Source organism: Pelophylax lessonae, assembly GCF_965119305.1.
Source record: "Pelophylax lessonae genome assembly, chromosome: 4".
NCBI lineage: Eukaryota > Metazoa > Chordata > Amphibia > Anura > Ranidae > Pelophylax > Pelophylax lessonae.
This window is the reverse complement of record NC_138771.1, coordinates 562,049,148-562,069,942: the sequence shown is the minus strand read 5'-3', so window position 1 is coordinate 562,069,942 and position 20,795 is coordinate 562,049,148. Positions and strand designations below refer to the sequence as shown.

The window sequence follows — 20,795 nt, the reverse complement described above, 5'->3', positions numbered from 1 at the left end:
TGACTGGAGTCCACCTGTGGTAAATTCAGTTGATTGGACATGATTTGGAAAGGCACACACCTGTCTATTTAAGGTCTCATGGTTAACATTGCATGTCAGAGCACAAACCAAGCCATGAAGTCCAAGGAATTTTCTGTAGATGATGTTTTTGAGGATGAAACGCGTCAGCTTTCAGGTTTTTCAGGCCATTGCATTCCATAGACTATTCTTTGCTGGATCTTGGATAAAGGCGTTTTTATCTTGGATATAATGTAAGTGTTCTACCTTTTAAATTACAGTTTTACACTATGTGGAGGCTTTTCTCTTTCTATGGTCCAACGCAATGCATGATACAACATTGTGAACGGTGGTCTGTCATGAGGCTAGGATTTGAGGCCTTCTGAACGTCAGAGTCTGGTTCCACTCAAGCGCTGTTCACTCAATGCTACAGCTACAGTATCTGAGTCCACATGCTCTGGTAAGCACATTATCCCATTTGGTGGTGGATTGTCACATATCGGTGATTGAGGCACGAACGGTTGTACTGCTATTTCCGATCACTGTGATTGCACGGGGATCCTTATACTTCTCCTTTGGACTTTTTTAGTGGTTTTATGACAACCATTTAAAACCATTATTATTTATTTTTACACTTTATACTTTATATAACATACATTGTTTTGATATATTTTGCATTCAGTTTTTTGTACTTTTTAGTGCTGCAGTTTTACCTTATATATGCTATCACAATGTTTTGTCCATTTTAGTGCGAGCGGCTTTTTATATGTTTAGATTTAGCATGATATTCTTTTCATATTTAATTGCAATATAACAAAATGTGGGGAAAAAGTGAAGTGCTGTGAATACTTTCCGTATGTGCTGTATAGCCTAAGCCTTTAGCCCAGTAAAGAAACAGTTTTTATTTCAAAACTACATCAAATAATTTGTTACCCCAACATTTAAAGCGGAAGTATACTCAAAAAAAAAAAAAAAAACCCTGAAAGACAAAGGCATAATGAGCTAGTATGCATCGTATACTAGCTCATTATGAAATACTTACCTTAGAACGAAGCCCCGACACGGACCCTCGGACACCGCTGTGGGAGCTGACATGCTCCCTCTGCGTCTCTTCCGGGTTCGGCGGCTCCGGCGCTGTGAGTGGCCGGAGCCGTGATGATGTCACTCCCGCGCATGTGCGCGGGGGATTAACTTTCCGGCAACTTCCCGGCAAGGAACTCTGAAGGTCCGCCGGACCTTCAGAGCGCATACGCCGCTAGTGTCAGCAGCTGCATGCAGTGCAAATATCTCCTAAACCGTGAAGGTTTAGGAGATATTAATTGTACCTACAGGTAAGTCTTATTATGGGCTTACCTGTAGGTAAAAGTCACAAAAATCGGTATACTACCGCTTTAATTCCTGATATGTGCCTGCTGCACCATGTACTTGTATGACAAAGTATCCTGTTCTCTTTGTATTGCTTTCTGCCAGTCCCTCTGCTTTTCCACATTAAAAACTGACCAAACTAAGCATGATAGCACATCATGGTCAGTTCTCTAGCTGTGCTGGAAACTAAGCCTGCTCTCCTCCAATGATCAGACTTGTGCTGACACACTCCGCCTGCACAGCCATTCACTGGGAAGATTAGTGTCCTGCTGTTTCTCCTCCTCCAGCTCTCTGAGCTCCTTATGCAGCTGAGAACAGAGGGAATGTGATCACTTATAAAAAAGGAGAAAAAAAAGGTATTTTTTATGTTTTTTATATCTATACACAAATGTTTAGCCTTTAATTTCAATTGTAAAAATTGTAAACTGTATAGCTTGTTTTACAAGATGAAGGTTCACATATACTTTAAGAATTGGATGTTTTACTTACTTAATTACCCCATCCTCCATGTAAATGTCAGCATGGAATGACTGGTCATCATTGACGATCTTACCTCCTTTGATAAGGAGTCGATCACTCTGAAAAACATCACATAATATTTGTTAATAATCAATCGTAGTTTTAACACATTTAGAAGGCATGTTGTAGACGCATAACAAACGTGCGCTCCATGATTACATCCTAATAATCCTACTCCAATCCATCAATAACAATACTGTACATAAAAGCGGAGAGGAAAGTACAAAGCCTGGTGCCAAAGTTGTGCAGAGCCAAATTGAGCAATGGCATGATTACATTAACAGAGGGATTTGAAGCAGATCTAAAAGTGACAGCGCGTGCACATAAATATTTTACCTCCTTACAGTGATGAAACATTCATCAGAGGTGAGAAGATAATCAGAGTTTTCTGTAAACAAGTCAATTCTGCATCCCTTTGGTTGACAGTCTGGCCATGTGTTTGGCTTGTGCTTATGCCAAGATCCTTGTGGAGTGACATCAGGGAACTGTCCAAACAATGGCCAGCGTTGTGTGCCTGATTATCAGTCATTTATAGATCCTGGAGTGCAGACCACATGACCAATGCCATGACACTGGTCATGTGACTTGGCAAGGATGGCTGTAGAATCAACCTACATACAGACAAGGGCAAAAACATAAGACAAAGTGCAAATACATATATCATATGAAGAAATGGGCAAACTTCTCAGCGTCACTAGATAAAACAACCCCCAAAAGTCCCTTATAATATAACATCCAGATCCAGCTGGTCAATGCAGGAAAAGAAGAAAGTGAAACTGCAGGTGACACGTCCCTTCACCAATAGCAACACACCGCTCTCACCTCATCCAAAGACCCCTGTGTTACCAGTCATGAACGCTTTCACCTTGCACTGGGGTCACACAATATCCAGCAACGGCAGTTTCAACTTCCTGTTAAGCAGATCAGGGTGTCAGGACCTCCTGGGAATCACTCGTGCACTCATACATGTAAAAATATATAAAGGACATCTAAGTGCTCTCTGCTTAATTTTAAAATCAGGGTATTTATTGTATAAACTCACATAAGGTTCCCCTTGATAAACAGCATGTAGATATAATCACAGGCCGACGAACCGGCCGGACAGGATAGCAGCGAGTGACACGTCACACTGTAACTCCATCTCCCGTACGCGTTACGTCCTACGGGACTTTGCCAGCGGGAATTGAATTACATGGTCACCCTACTGTCTGATATACATGGTAGGTTACCATGGAATTCATGAAACCCACCGAACTACTTGCGGCCTCTAGTGGTGGTATATGGAAAACATCCAACCCTATACTAATAGTGTGACTTGGCAAGGATGGCTGTAGAATCAACCTACATACAGACAAGTGCAAAAACATAAACCGATCCCTATTTTAAAGTGGTTGTAAACTCTCCAACCCAACTTCAGCACATTGCAATCATCACTAATAAACCTATTGATTGCTGCCTGTAAAAGTCTCCTTACTTGTTTCATCGTTTTGCAATCCGTCCCCGAATGTTTGATTACGTCACCGACGCATGCGCTTCCCGTCCTGTGATTCACGGCACGCTCTGTGTTCCATCTCCCCATCAACAGCATATACAAAAGTTTAGCTGTCTGCGGCACAGCTTTGAAGACTCGCGAGACTCGGCATTAATTCGCAGCTTCCTGGTTCTCCCCTTGTGACTGTGTGATGTCACACAGGAAGTAAACCAGGGCTTCCTAGAGACTCCTATTGTGGCAATCATCTGCAGCTTACAGCCTGAATGACAGCCGCATAACAAAATAAGTATAGCACACGGCGGAGCTTGATTGCCGTAGTAACGTCGGGTTTAGAAAGAGGCTTGGATAATACAGAATCGCATGAGATTTAGGCAGGGGAAACAAGGAAGGGCGGAAATGACATCCAAAGCAGAATCAGAGAACAGTACTCAAGATGGTGCAGCCTAATCCCGGAAGACACATTTTTTTACAAACTACAAAAAAAATGAAAATCTCGATAAGGAATGCAGAATTTACTTCCTCTTTAATTTACCGCAGGTAGGGGTTTTAAACTTCAGACATGAAATATGAACAAAGCATATCCCTCTATAGTGTGCACTTATCTCAGTTAAGTTTTCTGCTATCAGCATGAATCACTTCTGACAACTTTGTCTGACACCTAAAGAAAAATGGTGACAGGGGAGGAATCTCCAGCTGATTGACATCTTCAGCTCTGTTCCTGTGTGCTGTGTGAAGGGGACGTGTCTCTTTCCTCCAATAAGCTCTCAAAGCTCCCCTCACTGAGCTCTGCAGAGTGTGATTTCAGCTCTCCGCCCCTTTTTTTCTGACAACTCAGATAAGCTTTAAAAAATTCTGCGCTTTGAATAGCTGTAGAGAAGATTGCAGATAAACAGGTACTTGTATTTGTTTCATCTCTGTGTATCACCCGAGGCCAGTGACTTCTTTGAGTATATGGAAGGGTTTTACAACCACTTTACTTCTATACACATTTTGAATTTTAAAGGTGTACTAAAGTCACATCCATTTTATTAAAGTGGTAGTGAAGGCTAACGCTATTCTAAAACACATTCCCTGCCCTCCTCTACCTACCCTATATAAAATAGATCTGTGTACTTACCTTTTTTAATCTGGTTAGGTCATGTGATCCCGCAGCCCCAGCTCCTCTGTGTAAAGCCTAGTACACACCAGTTTTTTTTTTTTTTTCGTTCAACCCAAAAAAAAGATTGACAGCTCAGGAGGAGTGACTGTACTAACTATCGGACATTAGTATAGTGATCTCCCCTGCTGTGCTATTGTGTTCTGACAGGGGGATGAAGGGACACAAAGGCAGCTGCTTTTTGGTTCTTCATAACAGCCATCAGGGGGAGAGATACATCAACTTCCTGTGGGTTGCAAATGTGAAAGAACACATCCCTTGGCACCCTTTAAATGTGTATGTTCTAGGAAGGGAGCTAGACACTGTATGGTGTTAACTTTAATGCAGTATTAAACCCAAAATCAAAAATGTAATATATTGCAGCTTAACTATCATTGGATGTGATGGCTGCATTTGTTTTTTTTTTTGTTTTTTTAGGCTTTTCCTCTCTGTTTTCCCCTGGTGATCTGGCCAGTAACACACCTCCTGTATTAGCGTTCCCCACACTATGGATGAAAGAGTAATAGACACCTTTGGACAGCAGCATTGTCAGTCTGGGGGGGGGGGGGGGTTAAATATACTAGGAGATTTAAATGCACTAACAAATTGAAGCCAAACTCCAGCTTAAACTAAAGCAAAGATTTTTTTTCCTTTTAGGATAAAGGTTTTATATACAGTACATTAATAAAAGCTCATTATTGCAGGCATCCCTGCCAGTGTTAAATGGTTTGTCTCATCCCTGCAAACTGATACATCTGCAGGAGAGCGTGTTCTTTTGAAAAACAGCAAACTTTTCTGGGTTTAATAGACCTTTAACTAGGTAGTCTGCCTAGGGCTGCAATGAATGATTATTTTCATAATAAATTTGTTGGCCAATTATTGTGTTGATTAACCGGATAATGCCCTTAAAAAAGTGTGGCGTATAATTTAGTTAATATGTAAAGTTTAAAAAACAGACAATATATTCTTAAATATCTATATGCAGTGGTAAATATAAATAACCAACTATAGGGTTAGGGAGCAAAATCTCTAATCCACTCTGAGAATAATAGACAGAAGAGATCAACAGTATATACTATGAGAGCAGGGGAGGGGAACGAATGGCCCGCGGGCTGTATGCGGCCCATGAAATAGTTTGATCCGGCCCCCCGATGTCATCCCAAGTCTCCCACGAGGTGAGGTGTCTGTTTCAGCTGAGCTGTCAGAACGGAGCCAATGCTTCCTGTATAGCTTTGGCTCTGTCCCGACAGTCTGAATGAGTCGCAGGTGGAATGATATCAAGTGCACTTCGCCTGTGAGGAGATACAGGAAGCATCTTCCTCCAGAGCGGCGCCGCACACGTGACTCGCTCCGTTGAACTTGATGTCTCTAGCCAGCATTTCCTGCCAGCAGTACCCACAGCAGTACCAGCCTGAGCTAGCAGTACCCACAGCAGTACCAGCCAGGAGTGTACCAGCCTGAGCCAGCAGTACCAGCCTGAGCCAGCAGTACCCACAGCAACACCCCCCCAGTAGTACCCACAGCAACACCAGCCAGCAGTACCCACAGCACAGTACCAGCCAGCACTACCAACCTGAGCCAGCAGTACCCACAGCAGTACCAGACAGCACTACCAGCCTGAGCCAGCAGTACTCACAGCAGTACCCACCAGCAGTACCCACAGCAACACCAGCCAGCAGTACCAGCCAGCAGTACCAACCTGAGCCAGCAGTACCAGCCAGCACTACCAGCCTGAGCCAGCAGTACCAGCCAGCAGTTTACCAGCCTGAGCCAGCAGTACCCACAGTAGTACCAGCCAGCAGTACCAGCCTGAGCCAGCAGTACCAGCCAGCAGTACCCACAGCAGTACCAGCCAGCAATACCCACAGCACAGTACCAGCCAGCAGTACCCACCAACAGTACTCGCCAGAATTTCCAGCCAGCAGTACCAGCCAGCAGTAACCACCAGCAGTACCAGCCACCTGTACCAGCCAGCAGTACCCACCAGCAATACCAGAAAACAGTACCCACCAGCAGTATCCACCAGCAGTACCCACCAGCAGTACCCACCAGCAGTAGCGGTTATCAAGTACCATCTTTGGGAGATTTTTTTTAGATAGTTCCCACAAAGATGATCAACTCGTGGAATTATATATGGATTTGAATGCTTTCTGCCATTGTTCTTCTGAGTAGGATTTTCCCAAATGAGATTCCCAGGGCCTCCCAATTCTTGTACAACTTCCATATGAACAGGAAGTGGCGGGGGGGGGGGCTTTACAACGGGGTCACAGGCGGAAATAAAAACCTATTCATTTGTATCTGTAACAATGAACTTATCTTATTTGCATCCTTTTGGTCAATTAAATTTACTACTAAAAGTTTTTTTTATCTGTTCCTTTTCAAAAATACCTGTTAATCCTGCCAGAAATCCAGAAAGATTATAGTTTCCTTTGCTCTCTGCCTGTGTTGACTGACACAAGTTATATTTGTACCCAGTACTTTCTATTGATTGCAAAACACTTTCCCCTATGATATGGAGAAGAAGGGACATGTTCTGTATTCCTAATACTCATTGTCTTAGGAGGACAATGCTTCTCCTTCATAGATACAGTACGGTGAGACAGGAAGTGTGTTACTGGCAGGATCTAAAGGTGAAAAAAAGGAAAGAAAAATTCCTAAAAAAGAAAGAAAACTAGTGCAGTCACCACATCTAGGAACCTGTAAGCTCTAATACATGACACTTTTGTTTTGGATTTAGAATATTCTGCAGATTCTGTTATGACTGGACACTTTTTGAGACAAGAGGTACCCAAGACTCGAGAGATGACAGCTAATGCCTCGGCTCTGCTCTGTAAATCAATGGAAGCTCAATTTCCAGGCTTCTTAAAAATTTCTCCTGGCTTTTAAAAAGCTTAACACCGTAAATACCTTCTCTGCTTTGTCGTTATAGTTGAACGTTATAGTTTAGATGTATTTTTGATACATTATATTTTATTATTTTAATAATTAATATTATTATTAATATTATTACTTGCATTTTTATTATTATTATAATTATTGCAATAATCAATCTGCATAAAAGAAGGAACTGAAAAAAAGATACAGCCTAGAAAAACAATAACATGCACATACTGTATTGCATGCCACATGACAAAGCAAACATCATAAAATGGAACTCTAGTCGGTAAAAAGTTCTATCAAAGGCATATTATTATTATTCAGAATGTATTCCAGCTGCACGATTCCAGATAAAATGAGAATCACAATTTTTTTTCTTAAAACAAAGATCATGATTCTCGGCGTAACATTATCTTTCACATTATACAAAAATATTGGGCTAACTTTACTGTTTCGTTTTTTTATTTTTTATTTATTGAAGTGTATTTTTTTCCAAAAAACTGAGTTTGAAAGACCGCTGTGTGACATAAAATTTTCCAACGACTGCCATTTTATTCTCTAGGGTCTGCCAAAAAAATATATATAATGTTTGGAGGTTCTAAGTAATGTTCTAGCAAAAAATACAGATTTTAACCTGTAAGCAACAAGAATGTGAGAAAAAGGCTAAAGCCCCGTACACACGCGTCGATAATTGGGCGTGAATTTTCGGCCAACGTCCGATCGGCCGATTTTCGGCTTGTTAGTATGATGCTTCCGACAACCGACTCCGACTTTTCGGCCGAAAAAAATCTGGTGTGCAGGCTATAAAATTTTTGTTGGCCGTCAACACAACGGCCGATTTTCCGTCAGTCAGTACAGATTTCGGCAAGACTGGGCATGCTCAGAGAAGAAAAAACACACGAAAAGTAAACCAACACATGACATCACTTGTCATGAAGTAGATTTTTGTTGGCCGAGAAAATTCGTGTGCAGTCTAGGCACATTCCAACCAACAAAACACAACTCTGGACAAAAGTCGGACGATCGGTCGGCCGATAATCGTTGCGTGTGTACGAGGCATTAATCTTAACCACTTAAGCCCCGGAAGATTTTACCCCCTTCCTGACCAGGGGGTATTTTGCGATTCGGCACTGCGTGACTTTAACGGACAATTGTGCGGTCGTGCGACGCTGTACCTAAACGAATTTGACGTCCTTTTTTTCCCACAAACAGAGCTTTCTTTTGGTGGTATTTGATCACCTGTGCGATTTTTTGATCACGCGCTATAAACAAAAAAAGAGCGTAAATTTTGCAAAAATAACAATATTTTTCACATTTTTTTATATGAAATTCCCCCCAAAAAAAAAGTAAAAATCAAAATTTTTTAAAATTTTCGGCCAATTTGTTTTATGCTACATATGTTTGGTAAAAAAAATCGCAAAAAGCGTATTTTGATTGGTTTGCGCAAAAGTTATCGCGTTTACTAACAAAGGGAAAGATTTTTGTCATTTTTGTTGTTTTTTTTTTTAACGCGTAATGGCGGCGATCTGCGATTTTTTTTGTGGTACTGCGACATTGGGGCGGACAGATCAGACCCTTGACTGACATTTGTGACACTTTTGGGGTTACCAGTGACATTTCTACAGTAATCAGTGCTATACATATGCACTGTTACTGTAAAAATACACTGGTTGTGAAGGGGTTAACTTTATTTGGGAGGGAGGGGCTGTGTGTATCCCTAGGGGCGTGCTTTCTACTGTGATTGGCTGTGGCTTGAGCTGTAAGGACACTGATCAACGGATCTACATACTAGATCCGTTTGATCAGTGTCTTTACAGCGAGGAAAATGACAGGTGGCTTGTTTACACAAGCTGCCTGACTTTCTCCCTCTCCCCCGCCGATCGCAGAGTGACCGGCGGACATCGGGTCCGCTGGTCACACGCGCGGGGGGGTCCGTGACCACGCGGGAGCGCGCCTCCGGGGGCGCGCGCTCGCTCCCTAGACCCTCACAAGCTAGTGACGTAGCCCTACGTCACTTTGCCTGTGAGGGGCTGACTGCCGACGTAGATCGGCGTTAGGCAGTCGGCAAGTGGTTAAAAGAGGAAGTTACTTCCTCTCAGACATATACCTATGGGTAAGTCTATAATAAAGCTTACCTGTAGGTAGTGAAAATATCTCCTAAACGTGTACAGTTTTGGACATATTTACATTACATTCAGTCAGTGACATCACTGGCACATGTGCTCTGAAGGAACGGCCACATGTGCCGTTCCTTCCGAGCCCCGTGCCGTGAACGCCGGCTTCGGTGCATGCGCAGGAGTGAGGTCATCGCGGTTCCGGCCAATCACAGTGCCCGAGCCCGCGAACCCGGAAGAAACTCCGGTGGAAAATGTCAGTGGTGTGTGTGCGCCACTTGAACAGCTTCTTTCCAAGGTAAGTATTACATAATGAGCTAGTATGCTATACATACTAGCTCATTGTGCCTTTGTCTTACATGGGTTTTTTTTTTTTCCCTGTTTTTCCTTTTCTGAGTTTACAACCTCTTTAACCACTTAAGCACCGGAGGATTTGGCTGCTCAAAGACCAGGGCCTATTTTGCGATTCGGCACTGCTTCACTTTAATGGACAATTGCACGGTCGTGCGACGCTGTACCTAAACAAAATTGACGTCCTTTTTTCCCACAAACAGAGCTTTCTTTTGTTGGTATTTGATCACCTGTGCAATTTTTATTTTTTGCGCTATAAACAAAATATTTTTCACATTTTTTTATATGAAAGTCTCAAAAAAAAAAGGTAAAAATCAAAATTTTTTAACATTTTAGGCCAATTTGTTTTCTGCTACATATTTTTGGTAAAAAAAATCGCAATAAGCGTATTTTGATTGGTTTGCGCAAAAGTTATTGCGTTTAATAACTACGGGAAAGATTTATGTCATTTTTTATTGTTTTTTTTTTTTAACGAGTAATGGCGGCGATCTGCAATTTTTTTTGCGGGACTGCGACATTGCGGCGGACAGATCGAACCCCTGACTGACATTTTTTACACTTTTGGGAGTACCAGTGACATTACTGCAGTAATCAGTGCTATACATACGCACTGTTACTGTAAAAATGACACTGGCAGGGAAGGGGTTAACTTTATTGGTGATCAGTGGGTTAAATGTATCCCTAGGGGCGTGATTCTAACTGTGGGGGGGTGTGGCTTGTGATGTAACCACAGAGACATAGGATCCTACATAGCAGGAGAATGACAGACGCGCTCGCCCCCTACAGGCTCCTGGGCGAGCAACGTAGTACTACGTCGGTTTGCCCAGGAGCGCCAGACTGCCACAGTAAATGTACTAGGAAAATAGGGTCAGAGAGTGAGGATTTGCTACATTTTTGGCTGGGGATATGCTATAGAAGACAATTTGAAATTTAGAACATGTTATATAAGGTTAGTAGAGATCAATGCTATTATCCTAATCAATGTTCCTACTATAGACTGCTGAGGTCCTAGGGCCGCGCATCATATACCAAAGGAAATGAGGGTCAGAGAGTGAGGATTTGCTAAATTTTTGGCTCGAGATATGCTATAGAAGACAATTTGAAACTGGGAACATGTTAGATAAGGCTAATAGAGATCAATTCTATTATCCTAATCAATGTTCCCACTACACTGCTGAGGTCCGAGGGCTGCACATCATATACCAATGGGCAGCAAGTTGGGCACCAGGGTTGTAGATAATTCCAGGATCTGTGACTGTTTTGAGATTTTTTTTTCACAACCCTGCCAAGGATGGTTGCCTGACTTTTCTCTACTGCAGGTAAGCTATAAAGCTAGGCAACTTCACTGGCCTATCAGATGGTATATTTTATTTTGTAAGCACAACTAAAAATATCAACTGGAATCCAACTGGTTTCTATTGGCCATGCATCCACCCTCTTTTGCTCCAATTTATATCCAAAACACCCAGTGATTTTTTTTAGGCCTATATGCAACATTGATAAGTGTAGTCTGACAGTTGAGGAGTCTCTGCTCTAAGAATACAATAGCACAGCGGGGAGCATTCCTCCATACATCTCCCTTTTGTGGATGGTGAAACCCATTCTTTATTTTTCTTTTTTTTTTCAGGCTGCCCTCTGGCTGGTTGAAAAAAAAAAGAGTCATCTATGGACAGCCTACGAACTATAAGTGTTAGGACTAAGAAGGCTGTACACACGGGCCAAACGTCAGGCAGCATTGGCCAATTTCCCGTGTTTAGCCAGTCAGACAGACTGAAAAAAGGTCTGCCGACCGGCTCCCGGTCCCCAATGGCTGACTGGAGTGTTCTGGCAGGTGGGGTCCCTTGTCAGAACACAATGGTACAGCAGGGGAGATTGCTGTACTGACATCAGATAGTTAGTACAGCGGCTCCAATCTGAGCTGTCAGTTCTTTTTTTCGTTCAGCCCGCTGGGTTGAACAAAAAAAAAGTAGTAGTGTGTATGAGGCTTTAGGCTCACTAAACCCTAATAGTACCATTTAATCATAATCCCTTAATTTATGACCCTAGTATTAACCTAACCTAATCCTTAATCTAGCTGCTAACACAATTAACCTCTGGAACAAAATACTTCCGTTACCTGCCACCTAAGGTGCCCATGCACATTGGCTTAAAAAATTGCTGTTTCTACAGTTTTGTGTTCTGCCTGAAGAAGATCAGTGTTATCCTATGTGTCAATGCACATAAGGACAGAAATTTTTTCTCTCAGTGTTTAGAGGCAGGAAAAAAAACTCTTCTGAATTGCTTTTTTGATTGGAGCTTTCTGGCAGAAAAAACACTAAACTCTCCTAAACTGTGTACAAAAAAACGCTCTATATATAAGCGTTTTTTTTTTTTTCTACCAATAGAACTGGCATTTTTTAAACCCAGTGTGCATGGAGCCTAAAGCAAAAGCTCTGATAGCTACCAGTCCTGTGTCTACCAATGTCAAAATCCCACCACTGAATTACTGTATACTGATCAGAAGTCAGTGCATGAATTTTGATACCCAACTAGAATAGCGTACTATAATAGTGTATTCTATATGAGTCTATAAGAGTCTGTATTAGAATTTATAATGATGCCTATCAACAGGGGTCTAGGCCCAGAGCCCCTGCCTTCTTTGATTTATATAGAGTAATATAAAAAAAAAACGAATTCCTGACTCTACCTGCCACTTTTCAGATCAGAGAGACAATCAAAGGCAGGGTCTCAGCAAGACCCTAGGAATGAGAAAGTTGGCGCTAACCAGGAGGCACAAGTTCTCACCACGCTAGCACTGCCAAATCACAATACATGTCTCTGTTAAGGCAGCGACAGGAGGGTCTGGTGGAACACATGCTGCAGAATAGGATGGAATTGAAATGAAAAGGTAGCAGGGGTCAGTGCCAGGGGAGCTGTAGGCTGTACAAGGGTGCAAGCTGAACTGACAGGTCCTCAGTGCTTCTTAGACTCTGAATTACATACTACAAACCTCTGAACTCTGTGTGTTACATACTACTGACCTCTGAACTCTGTGTGTTACATACTTCTGACCTCTAAACTCTGTGTGTTATCTACTACTGACCTCTGAACTCTTACTTATTACTGACCTCTGATCTCTGGTTTACATACTACTGACCCCTGCACTCTGCTTTACTACTGACCTCTGTGTGTTACATACTACTGACCTCTGAACTCTGTGTGTTACATACTACTGACCTTTAAACTCTGTGTGTTACCTACTACTGACCTCTGAACTTTTACTTATTACTGACCTCTGATCTCTGGTTTACATACTACTGACCCCTGCACTCTGCTTTACTACTGACCTCTGAACTCTGTGTGTTACATACTACTGACCTCTAAACTCTGTGTTACCTACTACTGACCTCTGAACTCTTACTTATTACTGACCTCTGATCTCTGGTTTACATACTACTGACCCCTGCACTCTGCTTTACTACTGACCTCTGAACTCTGCATTACATACTACTGACCCCTTCACTTTTCAAATACTTTCTACTAACATCTTAGTTCTGCATTACTTACTCCTGGCCCCTGTGCTCTGCATTACATACTACTGATCACTGAACTCTGGTTTACGTATTCCTGTCCCCTGTACTCTGTGTTAATTACTACTAGGTTTGCACCAATATTACTGGTGAGTATGAGTACCGATACTTTCGGTCAAGTACTCACTGATATCGAGTACCGATACCTTTGTGGTGCGATTTGAACCCATACAAAATGAATGGGCTCAAATCGCACTGCATAGAATCACATGCTATTTGAAAAGGAATCGGTGCAACCCTACCTACTACTTTCCTCTAAATTCTGCACTACATACAACTGTCCTTTAAGATACTTACTACTGATCCCAGAACTCTACATTATTTACTGCAGACCCCTGAGCTCTTCACCACTTACTACTGACCTCTTGATTCTGTGTTAATTACTCCTGGCCCCTGTGCTTTGCATTACATACTACTGACCTCTGGACTTTGTTACATACTACTGACCTCTGCACATTGTTTCATACTACTGACCCCTGAACTCTTGTTTACTTATTCCTGTCCCCTGCACTCTGTGTTACTTACCACTGACCTCTGAACTCTGCACTGCATACCACTGACCTCTGCATTACTTACTACTGACCCCTGAACTCTTCATTACTTACTACTGACCCCTGAACTCTTCATTACTGACCTCTTCATTCTGAGTTACTTACTCCTGGCCCCTGTGCCCTTTGATACTTACCAGGGCTTTTTTTCTCAGAGAATAGTTGCAGGAACTCCTCCCTTTTGAGTCACGCCTTGACTCCGCCCCCCACCCAACTCCCAGTATTGTTCCTTGGTTCCAACCCCTACCCACCTCCCAGTACCACTCCTTTTAGAGAATACAGAACCAAGTATCATTTTGTGGTGGTAAGTATTTTGCATGGAATTTGTTAATGATAACAAGAAAGTTATATAAGATAGATCTAGCAACAATAGACACCCCCAGCAACAAATGACTCCCAACAGCCAACGTCAATAGACCCTCCAGCAGTCAGCAACATTAGACCCCTCCCTCAATAGTAAACCCCTCCCAGAAACAATAGACTCCCTGTGACATAAGACCAACCTAAGCAACAATAGATCCCCCACCAGCAACAATAGACTGCCTCAGCAACATTAGATCCCTCCCTCAACAGTAGATCCCTCCAAGCAATGATTGACCCCCTGCAACATACAACCCACCCCAGCAAAAAGAGATCCCCCAGCAACAATAGACCTCCCAAGCAACAATAGACCCCCCGTAAAAATAGACTCCCCAGTAGCCAGCATCAATAGACCCTTCAGCAGCCAGCAAAAAAAACCCCTCCTTCCACAGTTAATGCCTCCGAGAAACAACTGACCCCCCAGCAACATAGGACCCACCCAAGCAACAATAGATCCCTGATGAGCAACAGAAGACCCTCCAGCAACAATAGACCTCCTTGCTCCACAAAAATAGATCCCTTCCAGTAACAATAGATTCCCCAGCAGCCAGCACCAATAGACCCTCCAGCACACCCCAGCACCTCCTGCCATTACATACATTCAGTTCTGGAGGTGCCCAAACTGCGTTCCCCCAACTTCCCACTGAAAAAAAAAAGCCCTGCTTACTACTGACCCCTGAACTCTTCAAAACGTCATTACTTTTTAATGGGGCCTTGATTGGTTATCTCCTTTAAAAAAAATGCATGCTGCACTGTAGTAATCTTTGATTTCTTCTATGTCCTTCAGGTAGATCTCCACCCACCCATGGTTGCCTTTCTGTGGTATAAAGCAATGGTAACAAGTAATGTAAAATCACTGCAATGTGTAACACTGCTTGTTTTCCCTCCGCTGAGTATCGGATATCCCTTTCATCAATAAGGGTCAGCGGGCCAGCAATCAGATGATATGCAGAGATCGCTGTCCAATATCTGAACTAGAATATGTGAGCTAAGAAGCTAACTAAACCTCGGGACCTCCAGATCCTGCACTGCCAGTGGTATAGATGAGGCCAGTCTAGAAAAGACAGAACGCAGTTAAAGGTCTGTACGTGTCCAGCCTAACTGTATGTGTGCGCCCTAACAAAATGAGAACCGTGCAGAACATGATTTAAAGCCTCGGCATCAGAGCTGACAATTACTCATCAGTGCTGCTGAGTGGTGCACTGTATCCATCAACAGCCCACAGCAGGACCGCAGTTACCAGGGCGTGTTCTTCCTGCTGGAACAGCTGAGCCAGACATGCAGAAGAGGGGACTGAGTGCCAGCTCTTCACAGGAAACGCTATTTTGTGTGTGAGTCACATGTGGCACAAACCAAGTGTCTGGTAACCATTGGAAACCGACAAACAAACCCAAGAATTCCGGGCCCAGGCTCCACAAGATGGATCTGCTGCTTTCAATGGGCTGTGTCTGTCATGCAAATCAGCCAGCTCCTTCTCCCCAGAGACGGCCACTTCTGAAGCCGTGCACACCAGCATGTCTGAATTACAAGCAGATCAAACCTCGCTCACAGCATTACAGGAGCATTTATGTGTGGTTATGATATGGGCGCCTGGCTGTCATGCAAATCTAGAGTCTTTAGGGCCCTTTTCCACTATACCCTAATGTGAATATCTGATGCAGGTAAATGCATTTTTACCGATGTACGACCTACGCTACATTACCAAAAGTAATGGGACGCCTGCCTCTAAGCGCAGAATTACATGAAATTTATTGGCATCCAAGTCTTAGTTCATAGGGTTCAATATTGAGTTGGCTCATCCTTTGCAGCTGTAGCAGCTTTAAATCTTCTAAGAAGGCTGTGCACAAGAAGTGTGTCAATGGGAATGTTTGACCATTCTTCCAGAAGCGCTATTGTAAGGTCATGATGTGGAGGCCTGGCTCGCAGTCTCCGCTCTAATTCATCCCAAAGGTGTTCTATCGGGTTGAGGTCAGGACTCTGTGCAGGCCAGTCAAGTTCCTCCACCCCAAACTCAATCATCCATGTCTTTATGGACCTTGCTTTGTGCACTGGTGTGAAGTCATGTTGGAACAGGAAGGGGCCATCCCCAAACTGTTCCCACAATGTTGGGAGCATGAATCTGTGCAAAACCTCTTGCTATGCTGATGCCTTAAGAGTTCCCTTCACTGGAACTAAAGGGCCAAGCCCAACCCCTGAAAAACAACCCCACACCATAATCCCCAATCCACCAAATGATTTGGACCAGTGCACAAAGCAAGGTCCATAAAGACATGGATGAGCGAGTTTAGGGTGGAGGAACTTGACTGGCATTTCCATAGACACAATCCCTTTCTGTTCCAACATGACTGCAACACCAGTGCCTGGCTCACATATGCCCTTCTGGAAGAATGGTTAAACATTCCCATAGACACACTTCTAAACCTTGAGGACAGCCTTCTCATAGGAGTTGAAGCTGTTATAGCTGCAAAGGGTGGGCCAACTCAATATTGGACCCTATGGAATAAGACTGGAATGCCATTAAAGTTCATGTGGGTGTAAAGGCAGGCATCCTAATACTTTTGGTAATATAGTATATATACACTGTATATATATATATATATATATATATATATATATATATATATATATATATATATTTCGTGTTTGTATATCATTAATTTTTAAAAAAAGAGAAAGGGAATTTTGGCAACAGGCAAAGGATATGAATGGGAACTGATGGGTTTAAAAGTTAAGAGGTTGATGGCAGTGGACAAAGACCATTTGAAAACTGCCTTCAGCCCTGGAGGGAAGAAAGAGGTATAGAGTACTGTATCCTACATGTGCCGCATGCCTTGCAAGGGTTCCTGTTAGCAGTTTTAACGCAGCAATACATTCTGCTTTCCTGTAGTAAAGAATCAGTGTTGCAGAATCTACCCTTGAACTGGATCTCAACAATGGCTGCCATACCTTAAGCACCCCTTAGCCTTAGTACAAATATTGTGTTGGGAAACTAGCTTGTGCTGGACTTTGTACATGTGCACCTGGATGTCAGAAGCCACTGGCTGTGATACTAAAGCCTCGTACACACGCACAGATTGTTGGCCGACCGATCGGCCATCTTTTGTCCAGTGTTGTTTGTTGGTTGAAATGTGCTCTAGACTTTCACTGGACTTTTGTTGGCCAACAAAAACCAACTTCAGAAGTGATGTCATGTTTTGGTTGACTTTCCGTGTGTTTATACTTCTCTGAGCATGCCCAGTCTTGCTCATCTGATTTTTGTCTGCCAAAATCTGTACTGACTGAGGAACAATCGGCCGTTCTGTTGTTGGCCAACAAAAATTTTATAGCATGCACACCAGATTTTTTTCGGCCGAAAATTCGCAGTTGGTTGTCGGAAGCATCATACTAACAAGCCGACAATCGGCAGATCGGATGTTGGCCGACAATTTACGGCCAACAATCTGTGCGTGTGTACAGGGCTTAAGCCAAAGTATATATCGCCAACACACCATGGATCATTGAAGTGATTTCCAAACATTTATTATGAGATGATCACATCAATTTGGTAAAGTACAGCATTTCAAGTCCAAACAGGTCCCCTTTGTCAGGCATGTGGTAAGTGCATTATACAGTGAGAAGAAATAGGCAAAACTTTTTTGTTTTCATTTTGGATAGAGTGAGGGAGGGTTATAACCTCTCTTGGTTCATTTTTTTTCCATCTGTGTCCTATTGGGGAGATTTCCCTTCACTTACTGACCCATAGCCAAAACAGGTAGTGGGAGGAAATCTCTGCAAATAGGGGAATTCCTTGGGGACCCCCAGGTCACAAGAACTAGTGTCCCCACTGGAAGATTTCCCCTCTATTACTTTTCTGGGGAGAATCCAAATTGCGGGATTCTCTTTTTCAATGCTTATGTTAAACAGGAAAAACAGAAATGGAGAATCTCCCTAAGGTCCCTTTCACACATGCTGTCCGTTTGTCAGTTTTCATCCATCCATTGACAGATGAAAAATGGACATCAATGCATTCCTATGGAAAAATGGTGTAAATGGATGATCATTCATTTACATCAGTTTTCATCTGTTTCCGTCAACATCTGTTTTTGTGAACGGATGAAATCCCTATTTTTCATTCGTTAAAAATAAAAAAAACAAATCGGATGAAAAACAGGTGACAATGGATGAAAAAAGGATGAAAAACTGATGACAAAGGATGAAAAACCGATGCTGACTGAAAAAAACCGATGACAAAAAAACGTGACTGAACTGATGAAATGAACAGTCCGTAGGTGTGAAAGGGGCCTTAGGGTCCTTTCACACCAGCGCTCCGATCAGATCCGCCTGTCAGTTTTTTAGGCGGATCTGATTGGATGCTCCATGCATCCCTATGGAGCAGCGGATGTCAGTGGAGACTTGTCCGCTGACTCCCGCTGCCATCCACATCCGATCATGTCCGTGAAATCCGGACGGATGGAAACCATATTTTTCATCCGTCCAGGGGATCGGATCGGATGGGATCGGATGAGAGTGGACAGGCGGTCCGCTCTCATCCGATTCCCCCATAGAGAGCAGCGGGGCTCTGACACCTCCCTCTCCACACACAGAGCAGAGAGGGGGCTTTCACCTTCCTGCTCAGCGGGGATCTGTGTTTACCATCCCTCGCTGAGCAGCACGGATCTGCCTATGGAGGCGGACCGTGTGAAAGGGGCCTTAGGTTCGATTCACACACATACATGTTGTTTTTGAGCATTTCTGTCGTGCTTTTAGCTGTGCTTTCCATGTTGTTGTTGGGCAGATTTAAAAACGTAAAGCACAAATTGCGGTAAAAACACAATACTTGCATTTTGGATGCGGGTCCATTGAAGTCTATTACATGCAAAATGCTGCATTTTGCAGGAAAAAAACTCCCTGACCCTTTCCAACAATGCAGAGGCACAAAAATGCATTGATGTGAACATGTTCCACAGGAACCCATGTTAAAAAAATTAAATGCATTTCTGCAAAAAGCATGAAAAAACGCATTAGTGTGAATCCAGCTTAACGGGGACACAAACAGCAATAAAAACTGACAGGTGTTCTAATCCCTCTGCACTATTTTAACACTGCTTTTGGGGGCATCTGGTTGTGTTTTTTTTTTTTTCTCTAAACGCTCCTCCATGTTAGCCTATGTCTCCATAGGCGTTTAGAGGCCGGGGTGTTTAGGGGCAAAAACAAAAAAAAAATAAACACTGTCTCACATATGCAGCGTCTCCAGCAGCAGCTGCGTATTGGCAGAAAAAAATGTTATAAACATGCATTAACGCTAGGTGTGTCAAGGGCTTGAGCGTTAACTTATTTCAAAGGCCAACATTTTGGCCAATTAAATTAATTAACGCACAATCGCTTCATGTTCCTAAACACATCTGAACACGGTTACACACATCAAGCATTTTTTCTGTAAAAACGCAGCAGACAAGAGAAAATGCCCTCATTCACACTGAGCACGATTTCAAAGCCGCACTTCAGTCCGACTTTGGGGGTGACTTGAAAGACATCTGTGTGGGTTCATGCATAGATGTCTATTGAAGTCGCCAAAAGTAGTGAAGGAACTACTTTTGGAAATCGGTGCGGTGCCGCAAAGTCGGGACGGTGCCATTGCCGGCAATAGGCTGCGATTTGACCTGCATGTCAAATCATGCCGATTTGATCGGGGCTTAGGAGAGGTTAGCTAATGCCCTGTGTACATGGGGCTTTAGAGTGGTTCCCACCAATCAAAAACCAGTATGGGAAGTTACCCCCTAACTTCTAAAGTCATATGATGCCAAGAAACCTGCCAAAATCTATGTAAACAATCCAATTTGGTTTGTTGACATTATTTTTGGCGTGTTTCGTGACGTCATGACGTCAGAGGTCAGGCACTTAAAATGTTCTTTGCACTGTATCATTCACTTCACTGACAAAGGGGTCCTGCGTAGCCCCAAAACGTTGCACTTTATCACATTGATGTGAATAAACGCTTGGACATTATTTTAATGCTAGGTGGTGCATTGGCCATTTAAACTTTGGTTTGGTTCCAGCTGCCAGTTGCTACAGCACCCGCATACCTCCATGCCTTTTCTTGGTCTGCGTACAATGGGAATATTATACATGGACTTGCCCCTAACCTAATGCAGGCAGCCTAGGGAGGTGAATGCAGATGTAGCGGCTGCAAAGAAACCGCCACCGGACAGGCGTGTAGGAGCAGGTCCACCACCCAAAACGCACACTGTGCGCATTCGAGGCCGCATACCCGCTCCTGCACACCCGTGTCCATGCAGCCACTGCATCTGCATTTATTTTCATAGGTTGCCGGATGCAGGCAAACAGCAAATGCTTCAATCATGCAGTATGGGTGCCAGCGTCCATGTGAATGAGGCCTAAAAATGTACTAAACTGAAGACTACTTTAGTTTTATACATTCTCCATTTCCAAAGGGGCCTGCTTACTCTGAATAATCATACAGAAGTGCTG

The 20,795-nt window shown here is 43.1% G+C and overlaps 1 protein-coding gene across 2 annotated transcripts in view; it reads right to left on the bottom strand.

Annotated features, from left to right (window-relative positions):
* The window catches only part of DPYSL2 (dihydropyrimidinase like 2), a 170,758-nt gene that overhangs the window by 42,765 nt on the left and 107,198 nt on the right, over positions 1–20,795 (bottom strand). For both annotated transcript variants that reach the window (XM_082254134.1, XM_082254135.1), the window contains exon 2: positions 1,852–1,940. In XM_082254134.1, coding sequence (XP_082110260.1) covers positions 1,852–1,940 — 89 coding nt within the window. The remainder of the gene's footprint in view (positions 1–1,851; positions 1,941–20,795) is intronic.